We start from the raw sequence: 18,737 nt of genomic DNA on the forward strand, positions 1-18,737 counted from the left end.
GGGATCTCAGCGGTGCCCGTGGCGAGCGGTGACGCTGGCCCGATGCCAGGCACCCCCAGAGCCGCTCTGTCCCTGCCCCCGCAGCCGCACAGGGACAGAAAATGGAACCGAGGGTTCCTGGCTGGGGACAAGGACCGGGAGAGATCCCTCAGCAAATCCCGCACGGGCACAACAGACCCGGCCTGGGCACACGGAGGGAATTTATTACCAACCAAATCACAGCAGCACAAGGAGAAGGGAAAGAAATCTCTCCAACACCTTCCCCCACCCAACACGGATCAGCCAGAACAGGGGTCACCAGGGCTCTGCCCAACGGGGGTCACTGGGGATCATCCAGCGCGGATCCTCCCACGGGGGATGGAGCTGGAGCAGCACAAGAAGCTCTTCCCACACTCGGGACACTCGCAGGGCCTCTCCCTGGTGTGGAAGTGCTGGTGAGTGACGATCTCTGAATCCCACCTGAAGCTCCTCTGACATTCCAAGCACTCCTAGGGCCATTCCCCAGTGTGGATCTTGTGGTGCTTGCTCAGGTCGGAGGTCCTACTGAAGCTCTTCCCACATTCCCCACACTCCCAGGGCCTCTCCCCAGTGTGGATGTTCAGGTGTTCCATCAGGGTGGAGCTGTAGCTGAAACCCTTCCCACATTCCAAGCACTTGTGGGGCTTCTCCCTGCCATGAGGCTTCTCCACCAGCTCTGAGCTCTGGCTGGATCTCCGGCCGCCTTCCTGGCTCAGGGGGGCTCTTTCCTCCTCACACCTCCCTGGGCTGGGTTTGCAGCCCCTCCTCGTGAGGGATCTCTGGGGCTTTTCCTCCTCCTCCATCCGGCCACAGCTTGGGAATGACAAACCCTGGTTTGGGGGAAACCAAGGTGGGAGTGCCTTGGAGTAGAGGCTCCTCCTGGCCAGGTCCATCTCTAAAAGTCAGCAGGACTCTTGTGTCCATGAAAATCTCCACATATCAACATTCAGCCAGAAAAAACTCTCCCAGGAGTTCTCTATTGCTGATCTCTCCACTTTTGCGGTTCCAGAGGTTTTCTTTCCTTGGGATCATGGGGGTCCAATGCCTCCAGGGGTTCTCCATTCTCCAGAGTCCTGCTCAGGGATGATCCAGGGGCTTTTGGGGGTCCATGGGGGCCCTTCTCCCCTGATGCTCTACTCTGAGATCCCAGGGGTCCCAGGGGTCCCTCCTCTCCAGGCTCCCTCCCTTTCCAGTCTGCCAGGGTCTCCCAGCTCTGGGATCTCCCCCCTCTGCTCTCCCCACTCTGGGGGTCCCAGGGGTTCCCCTCCTCTGCTCTCCCAGGGGTCTCCAGGACCAATGTCCTCCCCTGCCCATACTAGGCAATGGCCACGTGGGCCTCCAAGGATCCCCCAAAGGGCTCAGCTTTGGGCTCCTGCAAGATCCAAACCTACACACACAGAGAAAACAAAACCTCCCAGAGACACCAAATGATATTTGGGGTCAATTCCACAATCTGTGAGCTCCACACACACCCCAATAAAAAACCCTCTCAGGGACCCCCCCCCCCCGATAGATTTGGGATGAGCTCCCCCTCCCTGCTCACCTGCAGGACGAGGTGGGGGCGATGGTCCCGCGGCTGGGGCCACAGGGGGCACTGGAACCTCCTGTTCCTCCTGTTCCTGCTCCTGCTCCTCCTCTTCCTGCTCCCCCTTTTCCTCTCTCCCTCCTCCTCCTCCTCCTTCCTAATCCCACCTCCTCCCCAGTTCCTGCCTTCTGTGTATTTAGAGTGGAGACCCTTGCTTGTTTTTAGAATCAGAACAAAGATCCCAGATGGAACAAGGCTTGCTGCTTTTAGTCAGAACTATCAGTGACTAAAGGTCACGTTTCCTTTGATTTGGTCCTGTCCTTGTTCCTCCTCAGTGTTCAGGCTGGGCTATGGGGTGTCCTTGTTTGCTGCATTTTCCCAGTTCCTCTTGCATCCTTTGGGCCATGGGCTGTGCCCTGGGAGGGTTCTTTGTGCTCCTTTGTGACACAGGAGAACCTTCCAGGCGGTTTCTGCGTGAGCTGCTGCTGGGATGTCACAGGAACAGCGCCACGTCCCCGTGGTGTTCCCGTTGCTGTGGGACACGGAGGCCTCAGTGCCCAGAGTGGCTCTGGGCTCGCTGCCGGAGGATCCTCCTGCCCGAGGCATTCTCAGCAGCCAGCCCAGCCCTGTCCTTCTGTGCTTGCAGGGCTACAGGCTGCAGGCGTGTGCAGCGCAGCCAAAATGATCCAGCACGTGGCTGCTGCAGTTTGCACTCTGTACTCTGTGGCTTATTCGGGGTATTTTTTAACCCACTTGGCACGTAAGTCGAGGTTTTCCCTCGGTGCAGCATCTGTGGCTTTGGGCTTGCTGTGTGCTTTCTGTTCTTCCTCTGGAGCTGAGTTGACTTTGGAACCAAATGGTCATGAAGACACCATTGCTTTGGGAGAGCTCCTGCCAGCAGCTGCAGCTGAAAAAGGGGGTGTCTGCAGCCAGCAGGGCTGTGCACAGCATCTGCAATGAGCCCTGGGGGGTTCTGTTCCCTCAAGCAGAGAGTCTGTGCCAGCAGAGCCTGGAACTCCCTCCCTTTGCTGCTCCAGCCAAGAACTGACCCAGCCCAGTATTTTGTGCTTGTTCTCTTGCTTGCTGTGGGAAGGGACTGTGGCTCCTGGAGGGATGCAGTGAAAGCAAAATGCTCTCTTGGGGTTGCCTTGCTCCATGGCATTTCCCACCACTGGCAGTTTTTCTCCTAACAGCATCTGGTTCATGTTCCCTCTCCCACTGCAGGGCACCTCATGTCTGGATTCTGAGCAGCTCCTCCTTCGGTGAGTGGGAAAGGCACCTTTGGTGTTTGGAATTGTGCAGCAAGTTGTGAGCTCGGCATGTGGCAGCCAAGTGCCAGCCTGGGAGGCTGAAGGAAAGTTCCTGTCAGTGTCTTTGCAGCAGCAGCAGCAAAGGGATCCCCGGCAGTTTTCTCCTTTTCTGCTGAAGAGATTTTGAAGAGCTGCAGGTCTGGTTTTGCAGGCAGAGGATTGCTTGCTGGCTTTAGCCATGGTGGAATATCGAATTCCCAACAATAAGTGGCAATGTCGACTTTAGCCCATTGTTAGTTGGAACAGCTCCAAACCCCATTTCTGCTTAGTGCAGCTGGATGTGCAGCTGAGGATAAATAAGGTGATAACTGAGATAGAACTTCCCGTTCCTCACGCTGCCGTCTGTCCACAGGGCACAAAAGCAGCACCAGCACCTCCTGGGGCTCCCTCTGCTTCCAAAGAGGAGGCCCAAGAGGAGGAAGACAGCAGTGAGCTTCCCGCTGCTCTGGGGGACAATGGTGAACTTCCCTCAGCGCCGGGAGATGACAGTGAACTTCCCGCTGCTCTGGGAGACGAGGGCGAACATCCCGCGGGGTGGGAATGCAACGGCGAGGCTGCCGCGGGGTGGGACAAGGACAGGGGACATCTCCCGGCCTGGGACGAGGACGGTGGATGTCCCCTGGTGTGGGACCAGAATGGCCAAGCTCCCACAGAGTGGGATGAGGATGGAGGACATCTCCCGGTGTGGGATGAGGATGGAGCACATCCTGTGGCTTGGGAAGAGGAGAGTGAACATCCCCCAGCATGGGAAGTGGACAGCGAACATCCCCTGACTTGGAAAGATGATGGCGAACCTGCAGCGTTTTGGGAAGAGGATGGAGAAGCTGCAGCATTTTGGGAAGAGGATGCAGAAGCTCCCTCTGCTTGGGAAGAGGACAATGAACCTCCCTCCGCTGTGGGATCCTGGGCTGAACATTCTGACAGCAGCACAGCCCTGCAGCCAGAGGGGAGAGGGGAGTGGTGCCTGATGCAGCTGAGTACGTCTGCTCTGTTCCTGGGTGCCCGAGCAGGTGCTGTGTGTGTATCTGGGCATCAGCTGCACCCAGTGTTGCTCTGCAGCTGAATGTCACCGAGCCATTTATTGTCCTTCCCCGGCTGACACCAAGGGGCTCACGGCCCCAGGGAGTGGGGCTGGTTGTGGCTCTGCTGCAAGGCGGGGTCTCACTCTGGGAGGGAGCGTCTTCCACGTGGTTTCTTTCAGGGAACACCGTGAGCGAGGAGGAGCCTGCCGAGAAATACCTGGAAGTGGAACAGATTGGCCAAGGGTAAGTGCACGGCAGCTGCTGCCTGCACAAGCAGGGCCGGGTGTTGTGCTGGTGCAGGATCAAGTGAGAAGTCAGGAGAGCTCCAAGCACCTTCAGACACTGGGCTACCATCCTGCTGTCTCTCAGTCCTGATCAGAATTGATAACTGTGGCCAGAAGGCGCCGTCAAAGGCCCCTGAGGCTGGCAGTGTCCTGCCTGCAGCAAGGAGCAGGACCTGGAAGATCTTCTGTCCCTGGAACTGGATTGCCTAAAAGAGCAACTCACCATCTGGTGACTGTCAGAAAACAGTTCTCAACAAGATTTCTTTCAAATATTTTCCTTCAAAAAATATCCACTGGTCAGGATTATCAACCTAATGGTTTAGAAACAGAAACCAGAGATGAACTAATAAGTGCTCTATTCTAGCACAGGTAGCAGACCCCATCCATTCAGTAACAAACACAGAGCTGATGCACTCTGGGGGAAAATGCATCACCTGCCTGATGGCAGGGCCCTTGTGGAACCTGCAGGTCTTAGGCAGGAAATGGAAAAGGATGAAATGCATTCTTTGCCAGGTCTTTAGACACCCATTTCTCACCTCAGGTTTTCAACTAAAGCAATTCAGGGTGGACATTGGGATCTGCTCCAGCCCAATTCCTTGGTGTTGGGTCTCAGTTTTCTCCTGCACACCTTGCATGGCAGAGGGCTGGTGGCTGCTGTGCTGTTGTTGGAAGGGTCGATGCACCCAGGTGTTTGTGAACGCTGCAGGCAGCAGAGATCTCCTGTCTGGGCTGGCTTTCCCTGCCAGGGCCTGAAGCGCTGCTTCTTTCTTCTCTGCTGTTTTGTCTCCAGGGCTTTTGGAACCGTTTATAAAGGACTCGACAGGGCCACTGGAGGAGAGGTCAGTGCCAACATGCCCAGCACGTCTGGCAGCTCTCCAGGGCTTTCCCCTCTGCTGGGAGCTGTGGCTGCAGCTTTGGGGGCCAGCAGAGCTTTCCTGCCCAGGCTGCTCCTCTGAAGGCAGAGCAGTGTCAGCCTGCAGAGCACAGCTGGGACAGACTTGGTCCTTCTGAAGCACCAAAGGAATGCAAGGAGGGCAGCGGTGTCTGTCAGAGCAGGACACGCTGGCTTGGCCTTCATATCTAAAAGTGTGAATGCATCAGCTGCTGGAGACTGAGGCCCAATTTATCTTCATCCCAGCCTCAGACAGGAACATTATTTAGCTCTTATTAGCTAAAATATAACACTATTATTTCCATCCTGCCTTTCATTTTCAAAGGATACCTTAAGGCCTAATTAGGGAGAGATCCTGCTTGGGCTCAGTTTGGGGTTTTAGTCCCACTTCAGCTCTTCACAGAGAGAGAGGGAGAGAAATGAGGAGATGGATGTCCAGAGCAAAGCTCTCTCCTAAAGCCTGCAGTTGTGTTTGGGTCTGGTGTCAGTGACAGCCTGTGACAGGGATCACCTGAGCAATGGGTGTGCGTGTTTGCTTTGTTGTACAATCCCAAACAGAGCAGCTGGATCTGGAATCATGACCAAATCCCATAGAATTGCTAAGGGGTTCCTGGCTGTTTTGCTCTGTTTTCAGAGAACCAGAATTACCTCCTGCTTGCAAAATGGGTTTGAATAATAATAATGAGAGTGTTGAGGCCATTTGAGAAGACTGTAGGTGCAGAGAATGTTGTTAGAGCTTTGAGGCTGACAGCTGAGGGACCATTTCTGCAGAGCTTGCAAGGCCAAATGTCTCTGGCCATGTGTCCTGTAAGCAGCCCCCAGCTGGCAGAGCAATGGGCTGTGGGAATGGCCCTTGCTGAGCTCTGGTGTCCCATCCCAAGGCAGTTTGGCACAGCCCGGCTCCGTCGCTCCACAAAGACTCGCTCCGTGTTTGCTGTGGCCTCCTGCCACAGACTCCTCCAGTTCAAGGCTGCAATGTCCCTTCAGGTGGCCATCAAGAAAATGAGTCTCAGAGGGCAGAACAGGGAACGAGCTGTGAATGAGATCCTGCTCCTGAAGGACAAGAAGAACCCCAACATTGTCAACTCTTTGGACAGGTGAGTGCTTCAGCTCTGATCCCGAGCCCGGGCCCTGCGTTAACCTTTCCTGGCATCCGGAGTCTGTAGCCTGTTTTGAAAATGCCTGACCCAGCCACATCTTCCCAAACCAACAGCCTGGCAGTTCACCCCTCCATGTGCTTTTGTTGCTTTGCTTTGGTTTTTCCTTCAAGTTGAGCCTGTTGGCTTTGTCTCCCAACAAGTGCTGATAAACCACAGCAGAAATTATTTCCCTTGGCTTCTTCTTCCCAGCCCTTTTCCATTGCTACAGTTGCCAGGAAGATCGGGTTCTTGTTTCCAGAAATGCCTCATTTGCCCATTTTTCACTGGCCTTGCCTGTTTCTGAAGGGACTTTCTGAAAGGTTTTCTGACTGCTTTTGTCCCAAGTGCTGCACGGCCTCCTCCCCTGGATAACCCTGGCAGTTGTGTTGCCTTGTTCTGGAGGGAATGGTGGAACTGATGAGTTCAGAAGCTGAACCAGCTGGGGCTAAGGGTTGTGGTTCCACATTGATCTGGGCTGTTGCTAAACTGCATTTTTCACCTGCTTGCCATCCAAGGCCTCTCCTTTCTCACAGGTGTCTCCTTCCCCTTTAGACTGTGCAGATTCCAAGGGCTGTGCAGCCTGGCAGGAATGTCTCTCCATCTGATTCTGTCCTCACTGTCAAGTGACCCGGAAACAAAGCTCCACTCCAGGCTTTTCCATGGGGGAATTGAGCTCTGCACATTCATCTCCATGCCATTGTTTTCCTCTTCCAGCTTCCTTGTTGATGGAGATCTCTGGCTGGTGATGGAATACATGGATGGGGGAACTTTGCGGGACGTTGTCAGACAGACATGCATGGCTGAAGGAGAGATGGCAGCTGTCAGTCGGGAGGTGAGGGATCCTGCTTGTCACTCCCATGGCCTGGACACGATGGTCCTTCCAAACAGGGTGTGAGAACAGGAGTGGCTCCATGCTCAGGGCTTTGTTTCTCTGTTGTTTTCATGAGCTGGAGAAGAAAGAGCCTCTGCAGGGAACGGCCTGCCAGCATCACTGCACTTCTACTCTGTTCTTGTTCTCTCTCCTGCTGTTGTGGTACTCTCTGTGTGCTTTGGATTTGATTTGCTGTTCTCAGCTTTGCCTTGAGCCCTTTGCCTGGAGCTTGTGTGCACTGCACTCCTGGCCTGTCACAGCAAAGCTGCTGCTGGCAGAATTCTGAGCTGTCCTTTCTGGTGTGATATATTCCAGCCATTGGTTTTTGCCCTTGTGTTTCTTGTTCTCTCTCAGTGTCTGCAGGGCCTGGATTTCCTCCATTCCAACCGGGTGATCCACAGGGATCTGCAGAGCTCCAACATCCTCCTGGGCATGGACGGCTCTGTCAGGCTGGGTGGGTGTTCCTGGCCAGGCACGGCGCTCCCGGGCTGCGGGGCTGGGGCTGCTTCCCAGGGAGGGCCAGAGCCCCACAAGGGCTGCTGGGGGCACTGCCCGGCCCCTGCTGCCAGCTGAGAGCAGCTGCCCCTGCAGAGAGCTCAGGAGAGGAGCAGGGGGCCAGCAGTGCCTTTGCTCTGGCCATGGCCCTTCCAGAGGGGCAGAGGTGGGAATCTAAAGCTCCAAGGGAATCAGTAAAAGCCACTGCAGGAAAGCTGAGGGTTTCTTGAAGGGCCCAGTTCCATCTTTCCTTGGCTACAGCCCTGAGGACTTTTCCAGCTGACTTCACTACTGCACTCTCAGACTGAGCGTGGGGAATCTCTGTGCTTGGTTTCCTCATTGCAGCTGCCTTTGACAGGGTTTCTTTCTGTCCTCAGCTGATTTTGGCCTCTGCGCTCAGCTCAGCCCTGAGCAGGACCAGCGCAGCTCCATGGTGGGCACTGCTCACTGGATGATCCCAGAAGTTGTGACCAGATCTCCTTATGACCCCAAGGTGGACATCTGGTCCTTCGGCATTGTGACCATCGAGATGGTGGAAGGAGAACCTCCTTACTTCAGGGAAACGGCGGCCATGGTAAGAGGCAAATTCTCCAGTGGCTGCAGAGGCTGCGAGCACAGGGGGACCCTGCACTGGGAGCAGCAGCTGGAGGTTTCTGCACATGGGAAGGGAATTCCCAGAGGACTCCAGCCTCAACACAGACGAATATTCCGCAATCTCCAGCAACAATTTGCTTTGGGATTTACGTTGTTGCAGCTCTTCTGGCTGTGAGGATGACCTGAAAATGTGAAGCAAGTGCATCAGGTCTAAGGTTACCTTGGAAGAAAACCCCACACCAACTCCACATTCCGCCCCCAAACCCAACAAGATTTCTGCAGGAGTTTCTAAAAGAGGTTTTGCGAGATGATTTCCCCCCTGATTCTTCTCACTGGGAAACTTGTTAAAAACATGAAAATGATTGTTTAACATCCCCACAGTCCAACACATTTCTTTCCTAGTCCAAGCTACTTTCTCCGTGTCACCAAGCCTGAGCTTTCAGCATCACAAACCTCCTGTTTCTTGCCTGGCAGTTTCTGGGATGGGGCATCAGGAATGCATTTACTTGAGTGTCAGTGGCACTGCAGAGATGTGCTTGATGGAAGAATCCTCTGAAATAACACAGGCAGACCACACTGAATCTGGAAAATGGCCTGTAAAGCTGGTGTCCATATTTGGAGAAGCAAAATGGGCTATTTCTGATGGAGGTTCCTACTAACAAAGCCAGCCAATGAAACTGGCTCTCAAGGCGAGATCATTTGGATGTTGCAGTGGCTGTGGCAGCCCCAGGGTTTGGGTTTTTTGGTTTGCATAGCAAAATGAGCTCTGAGCAGCATCTCTGGCAGGGAGGAAAGTGCCCCTGGCGCTGGGGCTGAGGCCCCGGGGTGGATGTGAGCCCGTGTGGGTGTGAAGGGAGCTGGCAGAGCGCTGAGTTTGCTTTCCCTGCAGGCTCGCGCTCTGATCCGGCAGAACGGGACCCCGCAGCTGCAGGAGCCCCGGCGCCTGTCGGCTCTGCTGCGGGACTGCCTCGAGTGCAGCCTGGAGCCGGACGAGGAGCGGCGCTGGGCTGCCCAGGAGCTGCTGCAGGTGAGAGCCAAGGGCTGCAGGGGAAGCAGCAGTGCCAGGGAGGGGTTTTCTTGTGGGGCCCCCTCCGATAGTCTCCAGTCTCGCTGTGTTCCACGCGCAGAGCGAGCAGAATCCTCGCCTGCTGTGGCCTGGCAGGCTCCTTTCGAGCTCATCTGGACCTGGTACCCCACAGCGAGCAGGGACATCTTCAAGCAGCTCAGGGGCCTCAGAGCCCTGCCTCACCTGAGCTTGGATGTTTCCAGGCAGGAGGCACCTCCCACATCTCTGGGCCCCTTCTGTCAGTGTTTCCCCACTCTCCTGGTTAAAAAATTCTTCCTTAGATCTAATCTGAGCCTGCTTCCCTCGATGTTCAAACCATTTCCCTTTGTCCTGTTGCAACAGAGCCTGTGAGGAACTTGACTCTGGAAGGTAACAGTTCATTTCTTTCCTTTTTATCCTTTGGGCAGCACCCATTTTTATCATCAGCCAAGCCTCTCTCCAGCCTGGCCCCTCTGATCACTGCACCAAAGCAACTGAGGGAGCAGCGGAGGAGATGAAGCACTTGAGGACAGCTTTCAGTTACAGTAGTCAGGACAACTAGTTAGTTATAGAGTTGGCACTGCTAGTTTGTTATGGTAGTTAGCACTGCTAGTTAGTTAGGGTAGTTAGCACAGGTAGTTAGTTATGGTAGTTAGGACAGCCTGTTTGTTATGAAAGTTTTTGAATAAAAACTCTCTCAAACCTCAACTCTCCTGACGTGTCCCTTCCCTCTCCCGCCGTGACTCAGCTGCCCGGAGCAATGTGAGGGGAGAGCGGGCCCAGCCTGGCCCAGAGCTGAGCCCCAGCAGAGCCCTGGCAGAGCCCAGAGCAGCCTCGGCACCTGCAGAGTCAGCCTGGAAGGAGGCGCTTGGAGCCTTCTCGGCTGCACCCGGCTCTTGGTTACAAACTGTGTGTGCTGGAAAATGCCACCGGCTCTGCAGGAGGGCAGAAGGGGCCCGGGGAAGGCCCAGGTGCTCCATGCAAGGGAAAAACCTGCCCTGGGTTTGTTATAAATAACTAGGTAGTGTTGGCTTTTGCTATTATGTATTGACTTCTACAAATTATTCTTAATCACAACAATTTTGATAGAGTACAGTTTGTAATCACTTTTCACTGCTTTTGCTACAGTATAATTTGTCAGCTTTTTGTGGCCAATGCCCTGGCCCCTGTGTAGCTCATATCCTCAGAACATCATTTATGGATGATATTTGAGTTTGTGGACAGTGTGAAAAGCATACATTATAGTTTTGGCTTTTGCAAAATATTCAAGTGGATGCCATGTGTTGTGCATTAGAATGTTAACTTTTGCAGAAGTAGCTGTAGTTGTGAAATAATAACTAATGCTTTTATTTTTGTAACTAACTGACAATAATAACACAGAGATATTTCTGAAAGAGCTAATGTTCATTTAAAGTACTTGTGGAAATAGCTAAAAGCGTCTGCATGGTCAGATAACATTTAAGGAAGGGATGTGATGGGGCCCCTGCCACTGACCCTTCCACTGTCAATAACTGTCACCTGCTGAAACCACAGAACAGGGGCCCTTGTGAGGCAGTGACACACAACCCTCAAAACAGCAATCCACGATTCCTGCACGTGCTCTAAAAAGGCGAGTTGGGGGTCAAACCAACCTAAAGAATTCCTGGAACATGTAAACGAGTTCAAAGAAATGTTTGAATCTGTACAATCATTATGAATATGTATTTGAACAATACAATGGAGAAACTAGACAAGAAGAGTTGCTGTGGTTAACCGGTGTGCCTCTGGCCATGGCCAACACCCAGCACTGTTACTGATTTGTCCCTTCTTATTCCTTATTAAACTTTCAGAAATTCTAAAGAGTGAGGCTCATTTCTCACAAAACTCAAGGTGCTCACCCCTTGTTCTTCCCCCAAAGCCAGGATTGGTCAATCCTAAACTTTGTCTGGACAGAGGAGAAGGAGGCTGCGAGGAAAAGGAAGATGCACTGGTGTGGAGGCCCACGGGAGTCTCAATCTCCCACCCATGGAGGACTGGTCCCCAATAAGAAGAATAGATTTCAAGGTTATGGTGAGAAGCTTGCTTCTCCCACAGATCTTTGCAGGCACATGCTGATTTATGGAAAGTTATGTTACCCCATTGGCCCGTTGCCCTAATTACCCTAGTTCACCCCCTATTACCCATCTCTGGTTAGTCCCTAGAATGTTCTCCCTCTCTGTCCCTCCATTGGCCCCAGTTTACTGCGTTCCTCTGCCCCTGTTTCCCTATTAGCTGTCCCGACCCTTAACCCCTCCTTTGCCCCATTTTCCCCCATATCCATTGGACCCTGACCCTCAGCTCCACCCTCACTACCCCATATAAAAACCCCCCTGTGCCCTCGGCTTGCACCCTGTCTTTGTCCCTGGATCCTGTTCAGCTCTGTCCCCTGTTCCTGTACCAATAAACCCAGTTTGCTGGGGATCATACCCAGACCCATCCTGCCGACTTTGTCAGCTTTATAAAGCAGCCGTGAGCTCCGGGCTCCTGAGTGCCGGACGCTCCAGGGGCCTCGGCAGCGCCAGGACGCTCCAGACTGGGACAGCCAGGCAGGGCAGGAGGAATCACTGCCCCTTTCCCCTCCCTGCTGCTCCATCTCCCAGCCCAGCATCGCTGCAGGACAGCCTCACTGCCAACGCCATCCTGCCAGGGATGGACTGGGGGGATCTCCTTCCCCTTCCCTCTGGCATGGAGGCAAATCCCATCTTCTCCTTCTCTGCCCTCCTTCTTCTCCTACATCCATCCACGTTCCTTTCCCATCTCCTTCCTCCCTTGTTCCTTCTTGTTCCTTCCTCTCCTCCTGCCTTTTCCGTTTCCCTTCTCCCTGTCTCTTCCTCTCCTTGTCCTTCCTCCCCCAAGCACTGAGCTGCGGACAGAGACCAGGGAGAACAAATCCCTGCCACAGAACCTCGTGGAAGAGGCCATTTGGAACGGCTCCACGGCGCAGGAATCCAACGAGGAGGAAAAGCCCCAGAGATCCCACATGAGGAGGAGCTGCAAACCCAGCCCGGGGAGCTGTGAGGAGGTAAAAGCCTTCTGTGCCGGGAAGGGTGTGGGGAATGTGAGAAGAGCTTCAGGCAGAGCTCAGCCTATTCCTGGTACGTCCAAAAACGGCGGTGCCAGATGCAGAGATCCATGGGGATGCAGAGATCATCCTACAGATCCATGGGGAGGCAGAGATCCCCCTGCAGATCCATGGGGATGCAGAGATCCCCCTGCAGCCCCCGGAGCAGCCACGCTGGAGCACGGGGATGCCTGAGAGGAGGCTGTGCCCCCGTGGCCAGAGGGGCCCCGCTGGAGCAGCCTGTCCCGGCAGGACTGACCCCGGGGCACAGTGACCCACGCTGCAGCACTTGGAGGGGGGCTGTGCCCCGTGGGATGGACTCAGCTTGGAGAAGTTCCTGGAGAAGTCTCCGGAGGGAGAGAGCCCAGGGCGCAGCAGGGGAACGACTCCTGTCCCTGAGCAGAGGGAGAAGCCCCGGGGCATGAAGTGAGCACGGCCCCATTCCCTGTCTCCGGCACTGCCGGGGTAGGAGGTGCAGCTGGAAGGAGGGAGGCGTGGGGGAAGGCTGGATTTAAGGCTCTTCACTTACTTCTCATTATCCTGCTCTGAGTTTTTAGTTTTCTGTCAGAAATCTCTCCTCTCCCCCACTCATCCACAGGGATTTGGGGCAGTTTTCCCTTTTTGGGGGAAATCAAAGCGATGCACTGCTGCTCCTAATTAGGGGTAGGAGAAGAGAGGCTCCAGGACTTCCCGCTGAGCCGGAGCCACCGGAGCCGCAGTGCCGGGAAAGCCGTGGCGGGAGGTGCGGAGAAGTTTGTTTGTGTTTTCAGCTCAATCCCCTCGGGCCCGGGCCCGTTCCAGGGCTGTTCCTCATCTCCGGCTCTGCCCTCACGCAGCCCGGGGGGCCCTGAAAGCGCGGGGCGAGGCTGTGCCATGTGCAGATCCCGCCCCTGGCTGCGATTGGCCGGTGGTGCCGTCAGTCGTGGTTCTGGCGCGCTGATTGGTGGAAGCGAGGCAGGCCCCGGTGGCGGCCTGAGGGCGGCCGTGGCTCGGCAGCGGCGCCACTGGCGGAGCGTGTGTGCGGGCCCGGGAGCGGCGGCAGCGGCCGGAGCGCGGTGAGGCGGCGGCGGAGCTGGGAGGCGGCCGCAGCGCAGGTGGGAGCCGCGCTGGGTTGTGCGGGGGCTCGGAGCTCGCTGCGGGCCTCGGGGGCGGCAGGGGGCTCAGGCGGGTTCGTTGTGCGGTGTCCGGCGCGTGTTGCCGCTGGCGTGAGGGCGCTGCGGGAGCGGCTGCCCGCGGTCTCCTTGCGGCCGCTGCCTCGGCAGGAGCCGCTGCCGGAGCAGCGCTGGCTCGGCCCGGTTGCTGTGGCTGGGACAGAGGCGGCTGCCCCGTGCCCGGGGCTGTGCAGGGAAATTGACGTGGCCGGAGGTTTCTGTGCCCAGAGGAGACAGAGGAGTCCTGTACAAGTGACTTTATTGCTGAGCAGAGGGAGAAGCCGTGGGGCATTTGCCCTGCGCTCGCTGCCATTGTTGTAGTTCGCAGCCTCCTTTTTATCCTCATTTTCCCGGCCGCTTCTCCCTCTCCCTTTGCCCACTGGCTGAGGTACTTGGAAGGTTCAGACTTCCACATCTGCCAACTTCATGCCCTCGTTAATGTGCAACCCCACTTTTGTATAAGAGCCGATATTCACGGCTCTCTTAATTATTTGTTCTTCTGGAAGTTCAGGAATTTAGCGGGACTTTCTGTGAGCAGCAGTCCATGTTAATTAGTGACAATTATTGAAGCTGGTGGTTTCGCCCGTTACTTCCTTATCTACAAGTCCCTGGCCCCTCGCTCAGCTGCTGAATGAGCTGCACTCTCAAGGTGTGGAGCATGGTAAAAAGGTGAGAGTTGCTGTAGCACATCAGAGGAGAAACAGCATTCGTTTAACCCATGGTCTGCCAGGGAGCCACAAAACCGTGTCCCATTCCCATCCTTTTCACGTTTGGACTGGTACATGAGCTGCTTTCTTGTTTCCTTTGTTATCTGTTTCAGCACTTTTCCTTTGTCATGTATTTGCCAACAGCAGTTTGAGTCATTTAATTTTCCACAAACTCCTCTTTTTTCTGCTAAAAGGTAATCTGATCCCATCGCCTTTGTTCCTCATTTCAGTGGATTGCTCAGCAGGAAGGTCAGGAGCTGGAGCTGTCTGGTTGGTTATTCTGAGGACAGTTTGTAATCTAATGATGCCATTGAAATGAGGAATGGGTTCTGTGGCTCCTGATATGAATTGGTTCGGGTTCCCAGGTTCTGGTGCACGGTGGTGTATGATTTTTTCTGCTGGCCGTTCATCTTTTCCCCATTTTGGGCGCTCCTTTCAGCCAAGACTACATCAATTACTTTGATTCTGAACTGATTTCCCTGAACTTGTGATAGCACGAACATCTGTGCTCTAATACACCCTATATAACGCAGACAGGGACAGCACATGTTGGAGTGGGCAGAGGGATGATTCCCCCCCCCCCATTTATTTATAGTGAAGTTTTGCCAACATTCTCCATTTGCTGTTTCCCTGTGCAGCTTCACCCGTTTCTGTTGCAGGGTCAGATATCCTCACCCTGGGCTCTGCCTTGAGCTGTGCAAATTCCATCAGGGCAAGCAGGCAGAGCTTGGGGTGAGGGCAGAGGGAATCAGCCCAATTCCTGCCCCAGGCAAGAGACCCAGGTCCATTGTCCAGGTTTTGCCCAGCAGTGTTCATTTGCATTTCTAAAGCTCCTCTGCAGGCTGCCTGCAATGAAGCTTCTCTTCCAGGGCAGCCACCTCGTGAGTCACGTGTGGCCCCCCACAGAATCTGTTTTTTTTGCAAAAAGTATCAACTATTTACGAGTTAAAAGTATTATGGTAATGCTCTTCAATTTTGCAAAATGCAGTGTTAAAAACGCCAATCACTTGTTTTTAAATTTTTTTAAAATTTAATAGGAATAAAATGGTTATAAAAATAGTAATACAATTAGAGTAATAATAATTTGGACAAACTGAATTAGGACAATATGAGACAATAAATACAAAGTGTTACGGATGTCCCCGGTACCGCCCAGTACGAGCCTCAAAAGGACACCCGTTAACAAAGGATTAACCCTTAAAAACCATAGCCTGTTGCATATTCATACACTTCATACCTGATGCATAAATTCCATTCAAATACAGGATTCTGTCTGGTCATCCTCAGTTTCTTCCTCCAAATCCTAACAGCGCCTTCGAGGTGGGAAGAAGTTGGTTTCTTCTGATAAGAGGGCCATAAATTCTTCTCTGAAAGATGTAGGTGTCCTGTGGCTGCTATCTCGCTGTGAGTCCTTTCTTTTTAAAAAAGTATCCTGCGTAGCATCGTTTCTATTTAAACAATTTTTATAATCTAAAACTATATTTAACACAGTACTTAAGAAAACTAATACAGCATTACTTTCTAAAACAACACATATAATATTCATTTTAATATTTGCGAAAAGCCAATCATAAAATAGATGCATTTTTCACATGCAGCATAAAGGCGAACATGGAAGAACCCAGACCAAAAACTGATTCTCACAATTCTGTCCCAAACCCACCTGAAAATATAAAGTGTGAGTTTTATGAAAAATTTTTCTCAGGTTTTAATTTTGTCACTGAAGATGCAGGGAAAGCAAAAACTCTCCAAGAATCTCTTTAGTGTTAGAGGGTCAAGGCATTGCTTGGTTCTGGCCAGGATGTGCAACAGAAATAATTTCTTTCACAAATAACCCTGGCTGTGCAGAGAAAATCATTCCATGGCATGTGAGTTTTACTGGATTTTTCCTAAACTTTATGTAGTCTGAACCAATCTAAATCCCCAGCTTTAATGTTCATTGCTTCCATGTTGTGTAGGTTTTTAGTATTTGGTTTCCTGTTGGACCCGGATTTCTTCCCCTCTGCTGTGAATTCGGTCCACACTCGTGGATTTCCTTCTCAGCCTTTTCCAGACCAGGTGTCTCCAGCTGTGCCGGGGGCAGTGTCTGGGGTAGCTGTTGGTTGCTGTTTGCTGCTGGGCGTTGATGTTTTGTTGCTGGTCGTTATCTCTGTGGGTGTCTTTTGGGCTATTCCCAGTCTGTGGAGATGTTGAACTCATCTGGTGTAACACCCCTTAAATAAAACCTTTAAAATTCCTTTCCCCAAGGCAAAGACAAACCAAGCCGGAGCAGAGAAAGAAGATTTAAAAAAACCAAAATGGGTACATTTTGCAGCAATGCAGTCGCAGTCAGCCCAGAGTGTGGGTGTGAGTGAGCCCCAGAGTGGAATTGTGCCGTGGTGCTCCCCAGCAGCTGTGGCAGTGCAGGCCCAGCCAGCGCTGAAGCTGCAGCAGTGGCAGCGAGGCTTGGCCGCAGTGGCTGGAGGTGCCAGGGGAGGGTGGCCAGGATTTCCGAGGGTTTGAGCAGAGGATCTGTGGGCAGGCCCAGGGGCTTGGCCCGCTGTGGAGCCCTGGCTGCTGCTGCGTTGCCTTCAGGGCAGGCTCAGTGGGGGCTGCCATGGTCCTGCTGCAGGCGGGAAGTGCAAATCTCCGGGGCTTCAGAGCCCCTGAGGCCAGGCTGAGGGGTCCCCCCGTGTTCAGCTGTGCTGGCGGCTGTTTCTGGCCTCAGGGACACTTGGCATGGGCCCCTTGGCCACCAGTGGTGCTGCTTTGCACTCCTTAGGCAGGAGCCGATGTCCTGGCTGGGTGTTGGCAACAGCAAAGTGCCAGGGCAGGCTCTGTGCCAGCCCAGCTTCCTGTGGGAGAATCTACCTTGATCTCTGATCCAGTGCTTGCTGAAGCAGTCAGAATTGCTTTTGCCCCCCTGTTAGGTGCCATGGTGTCAGCAGAAGATATTGAAGCCTTCCTGCCCAGGGCATTTCAGTGCCAGGCTCTTAGAAGCACCCAGAGCTCCTTGGGTTGAGCTGAGCATGGGGCGGTGACCTGCGCTTTGTCTGATTCCCCTTCCTTAATAACAGCCTGTCTTGTAGCTCTTTTCCCTTCTGCTGCCCTTGCAGAGCCATCCACAAACACATTTTGTCCCTCAGGCCAGGGAATGTCCCATCAATCTCTCCCAGCCTGGGTCTGGAGCTCTGTCCCTTGAGTGCAGTCCTGGGTTCCTTGCCAGCCCCTCTCCAGGCTGTTCAAACAGGAGGCTGGGTTAAACCCTTGCCCTGTCCTCAGTTCTGAATCCTCCTGTGCCATTGAATAAGTTTCATACTGTAATAACCGAGCCCTGCTCATCCATTTAGAGGCTCTTTTGGTTGTCAAAGCTTTAACTTGCTGCCAGACTTGAACTCTAGGAGATCCTCCTGTTGTCATCAGTTTTCAGCCTGAGCTCCCACGGAAGCTGTGGCTGCAGAATTCTGCAGACAATGAGGCTGCTCTCTGGCCACTGGGTTAAACATTTTAGCACAAAAATTCCTTTGGCAAGACCCTGTTTAACATCCACCTATAATTCAGATTCTTTTACCCTGTCTGGAAGGGCCAGGGCAGCCGCCTCACTTCATCTTCATTTTAACACTTGAAAATTCTGTGTTTCCTCCTCCTGTCCATGCATCCAGTTTGTTGACTGGCAGGATAGGAGTGTTACAGGGAGACACCCCTGGCTCCAAAAGCCCTGCCTTCTACAGGGACTCAATACCAGGCTGTGAGCCCTTCCTTCCCTCCCCTGGAACAGGGTATTGCTTGTCCTGGTTGCTTTGAAGTAATTTGTAGAGGCTCCATATCTAATTTTCCCTATTTTCCTGTGGCTGCCCACACTTCTGGGTTCACTTCAGCATAGGTCTGGCCAGACATTTGACACAGAGGTAGAACAGAACTGGCCTCTGTATCACCTTTTATAATATTAATTTGCATTCCATGTTTAGCAATCAAATCCCTTCCCAGTAAATCATGATAACAATTCGGAGCAAATAAAAATTCATGCATTTCCAATCCATCTCCCAGATCTACTAATAGTGGTTGAATAAAACCATGCATCTTTCCCACTTATCCCCTCACTAATCAAACAAATCTTTTGCGTTTTTCCCCCTTAGGTCTAAGATTCAGAGTGCATTGAGAGGCTCCTGTGTCCATCAGGAGAGGCCTCCTCTCAATGCAGACCGACCTGAATGTTCTCAAGGGCTCCAGTGTGGAGGGTCCCTGGTGTGATGGGAGCTGTGACAGCGCTGCCAATCCATGTCCATCAAGGGGTGGACTTGCTGGTCCTGAGGGTGCTGCTGTCTGTGCTTGCAGTGTCCTTGTGCCCTGCAGCTGGAGCCCTGATTCCTTGCCAGGGGCTGTTTGGGTGGGCTGTCCCCTGCCGAGGAGGGCAATGCCTCTGCCGGGTGCTTGTGGCCGAGCCCGTGCCCTGGGTGCTGGGGCCCCCTTGGGCCCTGGGGTTGATCCCTCAGGGGCTGTAGGAGCTCTGCCCTGGCCTTTGCCTTCAGCTTGGCCTTTTGCTGCTCCCTTCTTGCATTCACCTGCTGTGCCTTTGTGCCCAAGTGCTGCAGGGCCTTCTTCTGCCCCTCCTGCAGCCCCCCTCAG

General features: G+C 53.5%; 4 protein-coding genes across 4 annotated transcripts in view; 3 read left to right on the top strand and 1 right to left on the bottom strand.

Annotated features, from left to right (window-relative positions):
* The window catches only part of LOC139604951 (zinc finger protein 436-like), a 325,479-nt gene that overhangs the window by 153,998 nt on the left and 152,744 nt on the right, over positions 1-18,737 (bottom strand). The window lies entirely within an intron of this gene.
* Positions 1-18,737, top strand: part of LOC139604920 (zinc finger protein 436-like) — a 179,117-nt gene that overhangs the window by 148,444 nt on the left and 11,936 nt on the right. The window lies entirely within an intron of this gene.
* The window catches only part of LOC139604960 (zinc finger protein 436-like), a 126,936-nt gene that overhangs the window by 56,639 nt on the left and 51,560 nt on the right, over positions 1-18,737 (top strand). The window lies entirely within an intron of this gene.
* LOC139604914 (serine/threonine-protein kinase PAK 3-like) lies at positions 131-12,548 on the top strand. The gene is given in 13 exon segments (XM_071456234.1): positions 131-406; positions 409-434; positions 778-862; positions 3,201-3,863; positions 4,055-4,118; positions 4,950-4,998; positions 6,039-6,148; positions 6,905-7,022; positions 7,416-7,515; positions 7,934-8,130; positions 9,040-9,177; positions 12,116-12,260; positions 12,292-12,548. Coding segments are annotated over 13 exon segments (2,001 nt in total). The 5' UTR covers positions 131-357.

This window comes from Agelaius tricolor, unplaced genomic scaffold (assembly GCF_023055355.1).
Source record: "Agelaius tricolor isolate 1412-34295 unplaced genomic scaffold, bAgeTri1.0.p SCAF_57, whole genome shotgun sequence".
In the NCBI taxonomy this organism is placed as follows: Eukaryota; Metazoa; Chordata; class Aves; order Passeriformes; family Icteridae; genus Agelaius; species Agelaius tricolor.